The sequence below is a fragment of the Candoia aspera genome, chromosome 6 (assembly GCF_035149785.1).
Source record: "Candoia aspera isolate rCanAsp1 chromosome 6, rCanAsp1.hap2, whole genome shotgun sequence".
Classification (NCBI taxonomy): Eukaryota; Metazoa; Chordata; class Lepidosauria; order Squamata; family Boidae; genus Candoia; species Candoia aspera.
Window position 1 is genome coordinate 69,374,375 of NC_086158.1, and position 17,114 is coordinate 69,391,488.

At 40.1% G+C, this 17,114-nt stretch overlaps 1 protein-coding gene across 1 annotated transcript; it reads right to left on the bottom strand.

Moving 5' to 3' along the window:
- Positions 1-1,544: 1,544 nt before the first annotated feature.
- Positions 1,545-16,459, bottom strand: BNIP3 (BCL2 interacting protein 3). Its single transcript, XM_063307358.1, has 6 exons — positions 15,916-16,459; positions 12,676-12,853; positions 8,273-8,357; positions 6,445-6,551; positions 6,184-6,333; positions 1,545-4,863 (listed from the first exon to the last, which is right to left on the bottom strand). Exons 1-6 carry the CDS (start codon positions 15,959-15,961, stop codon positions 4,812-4,814), a joined length of 618 nt encoding a protein of 205 aa, XP_063163428.1. The 5' UTR covers positions 15,962-16,459; the 3' UTR covers positions 1,545-4,811.
- Between the last annotated feature and the right edge of the window lie 655 nt (positions 16,460-17,114).

Genomic DNA, 17,114 nt, shown 5'->3' on the forward strand with positions numbered 1-17,114 from the left:
TCACCATGCAATCTCTTGTCTCATGCAAGATGCTCTCACTTGAGGGAGACCATCTTGCATAAAGCAGGTCATTCAGATAAAATGAAATTTGGGTAATTAATGTCCTACAAGGACTTACCATTTTTTTTTCTCAAGCCTGATCCTTAATTCACTTGAAGCTTCATGCAACTTGTGTTTCTGCTCAGATTTTGATGCAGTATCATTTGATTTGGGGTTAAAGTGACATTGCAGGGAGAAGATAAAATTGCCAAACATGTTAAGTTACACATAAGATGATAATTTATTATTTTATTTATTATTTATGTCAGAAATGAATCGACAACTTGGTTGGAGATTATCTGTACAACAAAACTCTGAAGTAGGTTTGGTTGAGAGAATGATTGGCCCAAACTAAGTTCCTGAGCCCAAAGTAAACCGAAGCTGGGTCTCCCTGACCTAGTCCAACACCATCACTGCTACACTACAGTGGGAATCATTCTGCAAAGATTTGGGAGGGGTGGTTGTTGTTAACATACGTTTAATTTTCAGAGCTGCTGATTACATTTGGTTGGTTGTTGCATGTAATATAATAGCTGTATTAATTTTTGTTTAAAAATAGATTCATAGTTACAGATCTTTGGGGCCAAAGTACAGATCTAGTACATTGATAATGGGACATTTTATTCCATATGACTGCTATAAATTGATTGAAAGCAGCCTTTGCACTTGTGTCCTGCTGTGGCTTCACAAGGAAAGTTTGCCAGTTTGGGGATGGTCATGTTGAATCAAGCATTTCTGGCTTGATGATATGAATTAGTATTTAGTATTTAAGGGGTTCAATGGGAGAAAATTTATCAATGGACTTTAAAGTGAAAAGTTATCTTGCAATTACTTGTATTGCAACCATCCTATTTTATTTTTTTTTAGAAAGGCCTTTTTCACATTGTTCGTAAAGCTGATTGGTATTGCTGACTTCTGCATGTCTGATTGGATTAATTTAACTACCTGGCTCTTCATTATTTATGACACATATAGCCTACAGACTGTCTTCATGATTGCCTCACCTGATTGTAAGTTTCAATTTATGTTCCCAAAAACTAAATAAGGAACTGATATGTTATAAAGCAAAATGTCATGCTCTACCATCAACTCCACATAGGGCTACAGACATTTTTAGGGGGGTGGGGGGAATGCAGGACTTTGGATGTGTACTCAGATGACTAGAAAAAAGCAAAAATAAACTATGTGTGGTAGGAGGCATGTGGTGGGAGATGCAGGAAGCATCTTCTGTTTTAGAGGGTTTTATTACTGGCTGCAGCTAACTGTGGCTGTTTTGAAACTAGGCAGTCTCTGCCAAGCAGTCATCATATGAGTCCATTAAAAAGTGCTCTAAATCTCAATGGATGTATTTGTTTGCTTATGCTTCAGCCCTTTATTTTCTAAGGTGGCACATCTGTGTTCCTATCTGATTTCAATTTCCAAGGAGGACTTTTGAAAATAACCTCAGAATAGCATTTATTTTGTTTCATCATATACTGGTGCATACCAAATTCAAAAGCAACATACAAGTTTACTTACTCCCTTTATTGGTTTAGCACAATAGCAACAAAAACACAGACATTTAATGCAGTATTTCACAGCTTGCAGACTTGGTAAACAGCTGGAAAATAACCCTCTTGTATGCTCTCCATTTATCTGACATGATAGCCAATAGTGACATCCTCGTACAACAATTGTATAAACTTCCATTAATTAAAAAAATGTGAAATTGGTAGCCGTACAAATGTGATCACACAATAGCTAATAGGACAAGCAGTTTTGAGAATACTGTAAAATTGACTATCTTTACTAGATCAAGACAAATCCTCATTTCAGAAGTATATGGCAGCTTCCAGTAGCTGAAAATCAAAAGAACCAAGTTTTTCTCTTCAGATGATGGTTTGTTTACTTAGATTTGCAATCAGAGGTAACAGTCTCAAATTATGGTCTGAAAACAAGCATCCTGGTCTCTGAGTGCCAGTAAATCTCAACCCATTTACACATCTCCCAACCATTTGAGCCTGTGTGTCTGCTTTTTCCACTGCAGTGGATAAGGAATCTGTTCAGGACAATCTCCTTACATAACCTGTGGTGCCCACGCCTGTATAAATATATAGTGACTATGTTAGCAGTAAAATAAAGCCAAACTGCTTAGTTGATCAAACAGTATTACTTCAAATGATGCAAGCTTGTGAATATGATGATCTGGGGTGCCATGATGCACAGTAACAGCTATCAATTCCATTTTTAACTCAAGCATAAAGTAAGTCGTATGTTGCAAATGGTAAGATCAAAATCAGTGTGAAAAACATTTTTTTACACTGATAGTACAGAAGCACAATACTTAGTATAGGTAGATGCCAGGTGATCCTGAGCCACTATTCCTAATCCAAGAGTAGCTTAAGTCAATCTATTATCAAATATTTTTATCTAATTAAACTTCTAGTACTGTAAGCAGGTCATCTTAGCAGGGTTTCATGAAATATTTCAATGTTCTATGAAATATGTATGTCAACCATGCCTCTTCCAGGGATTTCATCCCCCCACCCCAAAAAGAGTAAAACAAACTTAATCAGGGAGTCCATAATGGCAGAAGCATCTGATGGGGGGCTCCAAAAAAAAAAAAAAAAACAGCTGCCACTGCATGATTGAAACCCTACTTTTTCTTTACCCAATACACACAAAAAAGGGGCGGGACTTTGTTTTCATGGATGTGGCTGCCATCTTGACTTCTTTGACCCCTGTTGTGGATGCCTCTGCCCAATGGGCTTCCTCTATAGCTTCTATCAAGTAGGTAGAGAAGATTGATATTCTATCCTTCCCACATCTTCCACAGGAAGGTTTAAATTAAGCAGAGAAGACTCCGGAAAGCGTAGCTATGGAAGTGCTTAATCAAGCCAGCCGTTCTGCAATGCTATGCATGTTGTAACCCAGAGGCTGCTTTCACACATAAAGCTAAGCCAGATTTTTTAAAATGACAGTTTATTGAATAAGTACTGTGTGATTCATACATCATGTTAAATCCTGAACAAATCTCATCCTTTATTGTAATCAATGAACAATGAAACCTTTAAATAAGAGTAACAGATGCTACAATGCGTTCTTTTCATTTACTTACAAGTAAATCTCAAGTCTTATTAGGCTAGCCCCCAGGCAGCTAAAATGCATAATGAGAGGGTTTAAAACAATGTCAATTCAGTACTGAACTTGCAGGTTCAATTGTGGTCTTTGCTCATAGCTTTCAGCACAACTGTATCCTCCCATAAAATTTCATTTTCTTTGGGGGGGCTCATTGAAACATGCATTAGAAACCAGTATAGGCCTTGTACATTTAGCCCCCAACCTTTGTAGCCTGCAAGGGGTAAGGAAGCCTGTATGGACCACACCACTCATCCTTTGCAAACCCTCCTTAAGAATAATACAGAAGTGTAAGATCTTTTTCAAGCAAGAAACTAACCTTGCTTAACTTTTCTGACAGACACTTTGGCTCAATGTTGAGCATGTGGAAAGAATGAGTAGACAGCATCAGTCACCTGTCCTTTGCCATTATGCTCACTGTGTTTCCATTTTGTATCGCGGGGATCTGGCCTGCTGCATTATCTAGAATAAAAACAGCAGTGTGCTGTGGAGAAAAAGCCATGCTTCTCTCCATTCCCAACTCCTTGTGCATCTACAGCAGAAGGAAAGAAGCGAGTCAACATGGAAACAGTAGACCGCAAAGGAGCACTTGACAACTTGGTGCCTCTTCTGGAAGTGCCATCATTCACCCAGTGAGTAAATTCCTATGTATTCACACAGCCAGACTAGTTGCTAACAGCTACAGCATTTGTGACTAAAAAGGCAGGTCCAGCTACCCCGCTATGATTCGCTGGTGATGATTTAGGCCATTAAGCAACACTTTGCATTCAGAGGCAAGAGATTTCTGTTTATCAGTCAAGAGGGAAGAAGAGGATGGCCAGGGCTATCTTCCCTCAATGGGCTTCTTGGAAGAATTCCTTGGGGCTTGCCTTCTTCAAAGTTTCCTGACCACACAAGTTTTGGCTGACTTTGGGAAAAATCAGATCATTTACTACTAAAACCTCTTCTCAACAGTTGCATATAAACATTCACTGAAAACAGAAGAAAAGGTTTCACATTAACACACACACGCACACACCAAAAAACCCTGCATTGACTCATGATTACATTTTAAAGTATCCCACTAATTCATTTCATCTCAAGTACCAAAACTGCAATCTTAAGAAATGTAAGGCCATTCTATTTTCGTTGACCAATGTCTCTCCTTTTTTGACATCACAGTCATGTCAAGGGCAACCCTCTACTAGTCTTTTCACAACTGCACAAAAACAAAACTGCACATTAATCCTTTCCCATGTGTCCACAGTGAATGTTTTTGTTTTGTTTAGCTTTTTGCCACACTGTTCATTCTTGAAATAACAACCAGAAAGAAAAATCTTCAACCAGGGGTAATGAAATGTGGGCCACTGCACATGCTGAACAACATCTCCCAATATCCTTTATTACTGGCCACAAAGCTGGAGCTTGCTGGAAGTTGTAGTTCTGGTTCCCCACTTCTGATCTAAGCTACATTATATTAAACTGCAAATAGGAATTTATGCATAGAAGCAGCCTGGTAGTTGGCTTTTCTTCCTTTCCTTTTGCAACAGCCATTTACACAATAAAACATACATCGCCTTATTATGATTATACATTTGGGAGTTCCTTCTGTCCACCATTGTATATGCCTGGATGAATGTTGTCATGATTTGCAAAAGAGACAAACTCATTTCCTCTTACAATGAGCTGCTGGAAGCTGTGATTGTCAGCCGTTTCCCAATGTAAATCCTGAAACATAAAAACAACCAGTAAGTGTTCTGCTTGCTTTGAACTGCAGTTGCATTTTAAACCTCACTACTCTTGTCCTGGAGAGGAGTCTGAATGCTATGGTTATAGATACAAATCACTTAGATGGACTAGTCCAGTGTTTCTCAACCTTGGCAGCTCTAAGGTGTGTAGACTTCAACTCCCAGAATTCCCCAGCCAGCATGCTGGCTGGGGAATTCTGGGAGTTGAAGTCCTCATGTCTTAAAGTTGCCAAGTTTGAGAAACACCAGAGTAGATTCTAGATTTTTGTTTTTAATGTAATTTTTCAAAACATTTCTTCGCCTAGATTAGAAGCATAATTTAAAAATCCACAGCAGTCCATGTGGCACTACTGAAAAGTGTTTTCCACTCATTCCATATACATTTCCATACTCATTTCATAAATCCGTAGTTTAATTATAAGCAAATGAACTAGATCGTTTCATAAACCTGCAAATTTATGAATAACAACCACTTTTGACATGTCTCCAAAACTACAGTTGTATATAACAGAAAGAAAAAACCCCCAAATGATTGGTCTTATAAGCAACAGCACGCATTCTAATGAAGCTACACAATGCAGCAAAGGGATATGATTGACATCTGAGAAAGGTCACTAGGAAGACTCTGAGCCATAATGCAGTTAGGCTTTTATGACTTAGGACTGTGTGTACCTACAGACTACATACACAAGATAGGAGGTGGATGAACCTGCTGGCTAAATACCTGTCTGAACATTAACATTTATAACAGCAAGATGCTTTATAAAATGTTTTTTTTTTAATGGAAGGCAATATGCTGCAAATTTGTCTAAGACCTACTTTGTGTTCTTCTCCAAGGTAGGCACCTGACACCATTCCAGATGTTGAATATAACTCCTAGCATCCTTCATCATTAACTCTTGGGGGGAGACGGGCGGTAATAGTAATGTGAATAATAAATAAATAAACTGGGCTTCCTATGGATGCTCGAAGTTGTACTTCAGCAACATCTGGACTACCACAAATTACCCAATCTTGATTCCTCTCTTTTGGTGCACTCTGTAAATTACAAAATTTTAGTGGCTGAGCTCCCAATTACAACTTAGCATATGTGAGCCCAGCTCTCCAGGATTGCGAGTAACAGTTTTTTCAGCCATATCCAGAGTGATCAGTCCCTGAACCCCAAACCTTTTGCATCTAAGGAATGTATTGTACTACTGAGCTATGGTCTCTCTCTGATAGTATTGTTAGAAGTCAAGAAGATCCTGTTGATACAGCCCACTAGACTTCTGGCTGATAGATTGTCTAAATTAATCCTTACCCTAATCCAATGGCAAGCAGATGGGAAAGCAGGAGAGATGGTAAGAAAATCTTCAAGAATTCTGCAGAAAATATGCCTCCCTTCTTCATCACACTTGTGTTTCTCATACTGAGGGTAGCTGTGCGCTTAGGGTGTTTAAAGAGAAATTCCCTGGTTTGTGAGAAGACAAAAACATTTTATCCATAACAATTTATGACCCAACTTATATTTATAATCACTGAAATAAACAAATCTGCATTGTTCATTATCAAGATCACTAACTTGGGTGGGATATTCTCAGGCCTGCTGGACCAGTCCCACATCCAATCTGAATTTTTCTTCAGAAGCTGTTCAACTTCTTTCCTTCTTTCCAGAAAATCTTCTTCAGACTGAAAGGAAGTTAGGTACAATCAGGTGACCTGGGTCCACCTTCAGAATAGACGTATACAAGTGGGCAAGGGGACTTTGGATCCAAGGTGGGCAACCTCACTGTACCATTCAGCTGCTCCTTAAAGGAGTTGTACCTTTTCCTGGGCTTGCATAGTAGTTATACAAATCCAAGTACACATGGGTTGAGTGAAGGACACATTAAAGAAGCAAAAAGCCTCAGAAAAGATGCAGCTTCTTTAAGGAGCTAGTAGATACAATGAGAGTGCCACATGGATCTATACAATGAGCTCACATTTTCCACCTGAAGTTAAATCATCAGGAATTTGGAAGCTGGGTTTCACCTTCTGACAATACTCAATTCTACTTCTCCATAATATCCGAGTCAGGCCAAGCTAACTCAATCAAGTCTGAGGTTGGATGGGGTTGGATCATGACAAGATAGATAACCTGATGTCTGAGTAAGATAAATTAGGGAAATTGCTTGGTATAAATCAGGTTGCACTCCCTGAAAAAGAAAATCTGTGTTGTTTCTGGCTGTTCCTAGAGTCATCATTATCACTGGAGGCTCAAGTACCCTCCATGGCCAGAGACACATTGCCAACTTCAACTGGCATAACAATTACACTCTTTTTCTAGACAGGGATGGTCCGGTTATTGTTATTCATTGACTAGTGATCTGGTTTACATTACTGTATTTTAATTGTATTTATTGCAAAGCACTTTGAGATGCAATTGCATAGAAAACAAAATATAAATACTAGGGCTGGGCAATGCTTTGGATGCAAAGGCAAAAATATTATTTCAGAGCATATGGAAGAAGGAAGGTGACATCTGTTTTAACTTCTTAAAGCAGCTATGCATTCTTAAGAAAAGATGCATTTAGTTTAAAGAGTTGCAGACAAGTGCTACATTTCTGCCCCTGTGCACCTGAAACACCTTTTTGCCCTCTATCCAAAGTGTTGCATAGCCTTAGTAAATATATTAAACAAGTAACATCATTTTACCAGAATTACATAGCTACTCTAGAATGACCATCTAATAGATTTATAACTACAATCACAACCTTTATAAATTGTGATTTATAAAAACAGACAGCAGACATTGATCAGTTGAAAAACCCAGTTACAGCATTAATATTAAATATATTTAATATTTGCCTGCTGCAGCAAAGTTAATACAGCAGGTTCCAGGAGTACATCCCTAAGGAAGGCATTCCAGAACTAAGTCACAACTGAGAAGTAGAAAAGCCCTGACAAAGCCAACTCACAAATGGACCGTTTTTCCAGCATGCAAGATCCCTTGTTGGAAGAGGGATCAACTGGCTTCCTTGGGAAGAGAGCACTGTAGACTGCAAAGGCTGTTCCCTACACACTAGCTAACTGGATCTCTGATAGCAACAGAATTCACAGAGTATCCAGTGTAGATTTTATTGACCTTGAATTACATGCTTGGAACAAATAAAGCTCCAGCAGCTGCATTTCCTTCAAGTAGCATTAGTGTGTAGATAGTTTCCAGTAAGCCTGTGCCATTCATGCAGTGATTTTCCAAACTGTGTGCCAAAATTGAAATGGGTCTGCTAGAAACTACAAAGGACATTTCCCAGCCATAAACAAGGCTCTGCAGAAAATACCCTTTCCCCAGGAGCATTCCCTTAAGAAAAGGCATTACATACAACAGATCAGTTCCTATCTGATCATCTTTATGAACAGATAGGTTTTACCTGAGAGCTGTTCTTTTCTCCGCTGGCACGACTCTCCGTTTCCGAAGTTCTGTGAACATCCTGAGGTGTTTGGGAACGTGGTGGGCTTTGGGAAAAGAAGTGCAAGCCAATAACCAACAAAGAACAAGATTTACTGATTCTTGTTTTATCAGGACCATGGAAAGCCCACTTCAAATCCCAAGAAAGTTCACAAGGCTAGTTACGATCTTGCAGCCTAGCCTGCCTCTCTATTGTGAGAACAGAACAGAAACAGGAAGATGTTATGCATTCTGAAGCTCCTTTGTAAAAAAGACAGGATTTAAAAAAAAGAGAAGGAACATCTTCCCAAAGTAAATGGATTGCAATTCTGGTTCTGTGAAAAAGCCATAGCCCCTTTCCAGAGCTTCTAGTGGGTCTAACCAATATATAGAGGGAGTCTGAGTGAGCAAATGCCACAAACTGTTTACTATTTGTTTAATTCTTTCATAAACAAAGTCATCCAAAATATAATAATAATAATAATAATAATAATAGAGTGTCAGCTGAATTAATTAGCATTTACATGGTTCCTGAGCAATTTAAAGGTTGGAACCCCTCATGGTGTCAATGGGGAGTGGGTAGCCCCCAATGTCAACAGCATAGCAACTACTCCCGAAAAGCTTAAACTCTCCCTTCACAGCTTGATTATCAGCCCCATTACAAACTAATCCTATTTTCATTCTAAATTCATTTTAATTTACATGTAACTTACAAATAAAGAAGGCATAGGTTATGTTTCGTTTGGCCCAGTTCCTGTCCTAACTACCAGGAAACACACTGAGACAATGAACTGGTCTCTAATATTTATTACTAGTACTTAACAAGAATCCTAACAAATTGAAGAAGCGTGGGAAAAACCCAGACATATAACCCCCAAGGGTTAAGGCGGTCCCGATCTGTGTCTCTTTGAATGGCTGAACAGTTCCTCAGTGCTACGCATGCGCTTGACAGTCTGGGTGGGAGCCCCCTGCTCGCCATCCTTACTCATGACAGTTCCCTAATCCTGAATATCTCAACTCTTTGATGGTTGTGTTTGCATGACACACTGAACCACAAACTAGCTAATCACTTTTAAGCCTAATGCACTGCGCTAATTCAGCCCCTGTGGTTAGTTTATAGTTCCGCATGTTGAGTAATCCCACTGCACTCAATTAACTTAAGTAAACCACAGTTCAATTAACCATGGATAAGTATCTTGCCCAATGGCAAATAAGGGTCAGTCACTGCCAGGTGCACCCCTACTATATAGTGAATGTGCAATAAACTATGCTTTTACTCACAACCTTTTGAATGCAAGGAGTTGCTTATCTGGGCTTCCTCTTTCTGTTTATTTAAAACATTTTTACTTGACCAAAAAAGCACCCAAAGCAACTCAGAATTATCATGACTGACAGGCTCTATCTTCAGGAATACACTCTAAAAGATATAACACAAAGGGAAGGGGAAGAAGAGGACGAAATGCAAATTAAGATTAAGAAATGCAGCATCAGTTCTTAAAATTACTATTCTTACCACTATCAACTGGGATTAAAAAGAACTCTGATAACCTGGAGCAGTGTTTCTCAGTCTCAGCAACTTTAAGATGTGTGGACTTCGACTCCCAGAATTCCCCAGCCAGCATGCTTGAAGTTGAAGTCCACGTATCTTAAAGCTGCTGAGGTTGAGAAACACTGGCTTAGGGAAATGCTGCTGACTAGGTGTCAGTTAGGAAGGGCACAGTTGATGGATAACCGTTTCAAAGGCTAATGGTATAATGCTACTTCCCATCTTTTGCCTTACTCTCTAGGTACTGAGGATCCTTCCACAACCCCAATGTCTCCAGCCTTCCAACCATTCACCAAGCAACATGCAATGGATTGCAATCATCTTCACTTCCACTTAATCTCAAAACACAGGAAACATTTTAAGCCAATCAGTCCCCATCCTCTTCCCTCTAGTGGATCAATCAGAGAGCATAAAGAAGATCATCCAATCTACTTCCAGTGGGGACCTGGTGGACTGAGCAGCTTGCAGCCAGAAGATCGCAAACAGCATTCGTGTTTGACTGGTAAGAGCTAGCTGGGAGGCTGGGACATCACCATTTCCAAGCCGTGCTGTAGCCTTAAAGGGACACTAAGACCGGCCACCCCATTTCTAAATCACCCAATTTATATTGCTTTTAAGTACGTGTACCCTAAGAGAGGCCTTCTACACCAAGGTCTCTTGGTGCTTATCATTATTTTGGGGATTAATTTTTTAAAAAAAATCTTTTTAAGTTTTGGACTTTGTTTTCCCTCCAAATATTGAGGAGGATTGAGAGTAGATAATTGTCTCCCTGTTATTATTTTTGTACTAAATTTGAAGATACTAGCATTTTCCTACACGTTGAATTGGCTGTTTGAACTTTCAGTTTTCTGCTTCTACTTTCCCTGGGGAACTGTCTGCATATCTCACTTTCAGTTGTGTAAACACATTCTGGAATTCTTTCATATCTTCAACTTTCACTGGTTAAGTTCCTAGGGGGCACCATAATCTACTGCGTGAAACATGGAGGATTTTAAACAGATTTTCTCTGACTTCCACAAATATTTTAAACAATTTTTTTCTGATTCCTACCAAGTTTTTATGCAAGACATTCAAGACATTGTGGAAAATATGAGGTCTAAAATGTGTCATCTGGTTGGGGATGTTCTGGAGGAAAATGAGGAATTTAACTGTGACAGACATGTTTCTTCTAAGAGTGAGATCGGGATTATGGAAATTTTTGTATATCCTTCTTGTTAAAAAGCAGAAAAATTTTCTCTTGTGTTTCTACACTTTTCTAGTTTTTTCTTTGTAGTTTTTTGTTTTCCTGTAGCTTTTATCTTTGCTTGAAACTTAATAAAATTCTTACCAAAAAAAAAAAACAAAAGAATATCATCCAATCAATACCCATTCTCCTAGCTACTGCTCCCCCCCATCCCTGGTGATGGAGTACAGGTAATCCTCATTTAGTGACCACAATTGGGACCAGCAACTCAGTCCTTAATTGAAGCTGTCACTAAGTGAAACTGCAACCATGCTTACGAACTTACTTCAGCTTTCCTTTCCTTTACAGACCGGTAAAGGTCATAAATGCGAGGATTGGTTGCAAAGTTACTTTTTCATCACAGTTGTAACTGGTCACTGTACGAGGCAGTCACTAAACGAGAACTACCTACAACAAAAATCCCCTTAGCATTCTCCATACAAAAGGAAAATAAAATCGCAAGGACATCCATCCTGTTGGTATTTCTAACTATGGGTATTTCTGCGCATTTGCTTAGTAAATTTGCAAAAAATATCTGAGAAGTTGCTATGATGGGAAGCTGTATGAGGAGAGATGGAGAATAAAGAAAAGCACTGAAAACCTCGAAAGGCTTCTTAACCATCCTACCACTGTTCTTCTGTTACATTTAAAATTCCCTAACAGTTGTGAAGGCAAAATGAAAGCACATGGACAGTTTTGTAAATGGGTATTTTTCTCAATAATCGTGACCATACTGTGGTTGCCTGTCGCCATGGGCTGGATTTGGGAGGGGGCAGGTAAGTTCTGACCAATTTGTACAGGAAGACAGAAGCTCTGGGAACATGAGGCTGAACCTCTTTGATGGGGGAACAGATGAGAGTAAAGACTGGTTTGAGCTCAGAAGGTGGAGTGAGACTAAAATTCCTCTGAATGGAAAGACAGCCCACACACAAGGCCTGCAGAGGTACAACAATTCAAAGGAAAGTACAGACTTAGCTCTCAAAAACAAAGTTAATCAGATCTGGAGCTGGTCCCAAAGTGGTACACAGCCCTAATCTACATTTGCTTACTTTCACAGTGAAAGATCACTTAGTTCTCCCAAGCCATGCTTCCTGTTAGCTTTGGAATGTCTCCCTTAATGGATGACTCCAGTTTCATTTAAATAAAAAGCTGAAGTGAAAAAAAAAATGGATCAGACCACTAGGGCAAGATGACACTGTCTCCAGTCAGGAGAAAGGGCACTGGCTGTAATGCCAGGGCCAATTGCATCATCCTGATCAGACTTGGAACAGAACTCCTATTTAGAACACTATCACCAAAACAGAACAAAACAAAATTTATGTTAGCCTTGCCTAAATTAGGTCCCACTGATTTCAAGAATCTCTTCTAAATAGGCCAAACATAAGGTTTTACCATCAGACCATACATTCACCTCCTCCAACCTGGTACCTTTCAATTCTGTCAGACTATGACTTATCCCTGATAACACTCACCGAGAACTACTGCCTATGGATGGTGAAAATATAGTTGAAATATCTGAAAGTCAACCAGACTGGGGAAGGCTGTTGTGTATGTACATTCAGTCGAAATAAGAGGAAATGCATCACAAGCCGCTTATGCCATCTCAGAGTCAGAGTACCTGTCGCAGTGTGAGCTCTCTCGTGAGCTACTTCTTCCAGACTCATGCTGGGCATCTAGAAGGATTTTCTCCATGTCACCATTATAAATAGAAACTGAAGCAGGAACTTGTTCCTGGCTGGCTGGCTGGCCACTGTTACCGTTCCCATTGCTGCTAAAGTGCAGTTCCACCCAGGAACCTGCTTGGCAAAAGTTTAGAAAACAAAAACCACAATGATTTATTAAGAAACCAAGCACTTTCATTTGTTGACATTACACTTCATGTCTGACTTCACAGCCTCCTTTGCTTGCATTTCAGAAGGTACAAAGAATGCTCAGATTATTGCCTGTTAATAATAAATGTTGAAATGGCAGTAGGGTATGGGGTCCACCCCATATCAGCAGTGCATAAGCATTTTGTCTCTATCTCGTGGCATGCTACATTGCTCAGGACAAAAGCTGTGCTTCTATGTTTACTACACAAGCAATCTAATGGCCAAAGGAAAGGTTGTCCTAAGTACAAAAATAATCAGGTGCTCGTTTTAATGTGCAACAAGCTTATTTTCCAAGATGTGACCATTTTAATCTTTAATCTTTTCATTTTTACGTAAAATGTTCATGCAGTTTACAAGAAAAACACCATGCAATCCACCAATAAGAACCTGTAACAATAACATATTGATACCATCATCTTGAGGAGTGACTGACAATACCACCAGTAGGAAAATGTGTAGGGAAATAGACCAGTCTTTCTTTCTTTATTTGATTTTCATCCCTTTATTATTTTTATAAATAACTCAAGGTGGCAAACATACCTAATACTCCTTCCTCCTCCTCCTATTTTCCCCACAACAACAGCCCTGTGAGGTGAGTTGGGCTGAGAGAGAGTGACTGGCCCAAGGTCACCCAGCTGGCTTTCATGCCTAAGGCGGGACTAGAACTCACAGACTCCTGGTTTCTAGCCTAGCACCTTAACCACTAGACCAAACTGGCTCTCTTTAGTTGTTGTTGTTGGAAACATGACAAACTAGAATTCACGTGATTTAAATGAGGGTAAGCTAAAGGTAAGTGAAACAAAATTATGCTGAAAAATGGGCTTTATGGAATGCCATTATAACGGAATGGCATAAGAGAATTGGACTACCAGAAATTATAGCCATGTACAAACATTTGTCTTCTTTATTCATTCAGAGACAGGTTTCTGCCCCAATGGGTGTATTTTTACAGTTCTGTTCACTGGCCTAATTCTATAGATTACAATTCTCAGGATGCTCAGAAACAGAAGGTGTAAACAGGAAGTCAAGTGAGCACAATGAAAGGAGAAGGGGTGATTGGAACCATCTGCTGAAAGAAGCAGACAATACGGACTGTCTTTGTTAACAGACCTTAAGATATAAATTGCAGTCACATAACGTACTATTTCATCTAACTACTGCAGAATGTATCCCAAAGAAATCAATCTCTTTAGGCCAACCTGAAAAATAAACAGTCTAAGCCTTGTGAAACATTCCCTTACAACACTAAACCGACATTATAAAAAACTATAGTGGCTCTTGCTCACAAAGCTTAGGCAAATAACAGCTCACCAATACTTTGACCAGAATGTGGCAGGCTGCAAATTGACAATGATTTTTCACTACCATGATTTCATTCCAAGAGAAGCGACAATAATTGCAATTCTTTCAACTCTATTTTTGGAGTCTTATGAGGAATTAGCTAACAAAACTGCAAGAGAGAAGAATGGAAGCCAAGTATATCCAGGTAACTTGGAATAAGGAAATTGGAAAAGAGGATAATATATGCTCTTTGTATAACAGCATTTCTTAAAAAAAAAAAAGAAAGATAATCCTTAAAACCCAGATCCATGCCTTATCTACTTCATGCACTGAAAAAAACAAGGCTAAGAAGTAAAACTACATACTTCACAAAATATAAATTATGCAAAGTGGTGCAAAAATGTACTAGAATTTTATGCAAATTCTGCATTTCTAGTTAATTTCTTCTTCCTTTTAAGTTTTCCTGGAGAATCTGCATTCGCTTCTATGCTCCTAACTGTCCAGTAGCAAAGATAAAAAAAAAGTATTTTCTTTTAGGGTGTGGGAGGATGGGGGCAGCATTGTGTGGTTGCATTAAATCTAGAGTGCTTGTATGTTAAGGGACAAAGTACCCTTCCTGTGGAATATACATTAACCAACCAACAGTAGATCATATCTATCTATTCAAAAGTTCCAACCGAATTCATTGGGCGTTATTCCCAAGTAAGTATTTGTGTCAACTGAACTTAAGCAACACCAAAAGATCAAGAAAGGCTTAGGGAAGTTTTCTCAGGTTGGACAAAAAACCTGACACTTTCCTTAAAGAACAACAGCAAGAAAAATTAAAAACAGTAATTTTGTGCTCACTTTTCCATTGACACATTATGTGATAAAACCACAGGACAAGATACCCTTTAACATTACTTGATTACAAACATAATCAAGTGTCTACTGAAGTTAAAGGGAAAACTCCCTTTTATGTTGCAATCTACCTCCTCCTTTTTCTACTTGGGACTATAAATCCCATGATGTCAGCTTTGAACAAGCACCACGTGTCAATAAGTTCCGAGGGCAATAATTTACAACCATAAAAGCTGTTAGTAAAGGGCTGAGTCACATAGGCAAGGGTATTATGGGCACAGATGGAGAACGTGGCTTACTCTGTTACAACCACAGATCTGCCTGTTCTCTCCTTCTAATGCAGGTTATTTTAAAGCCCTCCTGCCCTCCTGGTTCTGAGCCTGCCAAGATAAAGCCAACTCAAGGCAAGAGCAAGTCTTAAGCAGAGAAAAACCGAGTCTGATAGCACCAAGAAACAGAGGAAACCTTGAATGACGCAAATGTAACCCCAGGGCATTTGGCATTTCCTCATCATTGTTTTTCCTGCCGTCGATAAACATTCTATGGAAATTCTACCTACCAGAGTTCCCTATGCTCCTAACTGTCCAGTAGCAAAGATAAAAAAAATATATTTTCTTTTAGGGTGTGGGAGGATGGGGGCAGCATTGTGTGGTTGTATTAAATCTTAATATTAATATTAATAACAGGCCTCAGGGGTTTCAAAACAAGGTGACCTATGAAGTCTGCTTCTGATCAGCCCAGGAAAGTATAACTTCCCCCCAGTAAGAGGCCCTCTATCAGAGGACCAGAATGCAAAGGACTCCAAATTTCTTTTCTATTATTTAATGGTTTGTTTTGTTTTAAAGGAGGAGGTTCTCTTCTCTTACCCTGCAAATTCCCTTCTTGCAGCCCTGAAGGCTCGCTCGAGGCCATCGCTGCTGGGAAAGAGGCGTTTCTATTTCTGGGTCCCTCCTGAGTTGCTCTCTGGGTTGCTCCTCTCCGACTCTGCTGACAGTAGCAACTGCTACTGCCGTCCCCGCGACGGCCTGTTTTTGCTGCCCGCCCCGGTCACGCACCCCTCGCTTCTCGATTCCAGGGAACGATCCCGCCTGGTATTGTTATTGTTGTCGCCGCTGCAGGTTCTAGGGATTGTGACGTCAAAAAGGAACGAACCGCCCCGATTGGCTGCCGAAAGAAATCTTCGGCATGCCCCCCCCCCACTTTGCTGAAGCCAAGAGGGACAGCTTTAGTGCCTGCGGAGATTCGCGTCGCCGGCTGCTGCGCTAATCAGCAGTTCCTCGGACCGATCTATCTACCCGATTGAGTAGTTAAAAGGATCTCGATCCCTAGAAAGTAACAGGACTTTCCCAGCGGGGGCCTGTTACGACCACACAGCAAGTGATTTTGCTGGGGACTCAGATACGGGATCTAAGCAAAAAAGCGCCCCCCACCATTCTGTAGGGTTCTCTTGCTTTCTGCGGATTGGCTGAAGTGGGTGGCAAAGGAATACCCATTTGGGATTGGTCGGGAGACGTGGCTTAGCTTTTCTCGATTGGATGGAGGGTAGGAATCCCGCCTCGCCTCTGGTTAAACTTTAGGTGCACTTATGACTTCATGATCCAATGTTACCGCGGGCACGAGTGATCTTGTGCAGTCCCGGACCGGGTTGTTTACCCGTTTGGCTTTCTCGGAACATTAACTCTTTGTGAGCTGCAGTTTCACTTCCCGCTCGCAGAGGCCGTGGTTTCTTACCGAGCTGGCCTGATCCGAGATCTTTTGCTGCAGGTTGCCACCTCTTGCCCTTAAGTAACTAAATTTGGGGTGGGCCCTAGTTGCTGACCCCAGTACATGCGGGTTCGGCGTACCGATTATTTCTCTGATGCACAGAGATGGATACGTTTCTTAACTCATTTTTCCTACTCCGCAAAATCCATTCATAAACGTTTGCCCATCACATTTACAATTCTCCACTAGGCCCAGGAAATGGATAGTGTGTCCTCTCCATCCCCTTCTTTCCCTTTTTTTATTACCTTTTTCCCTTCTGTCGTGCATTTTCTCAGCACTGCTACCTATTTTAATTTCTACT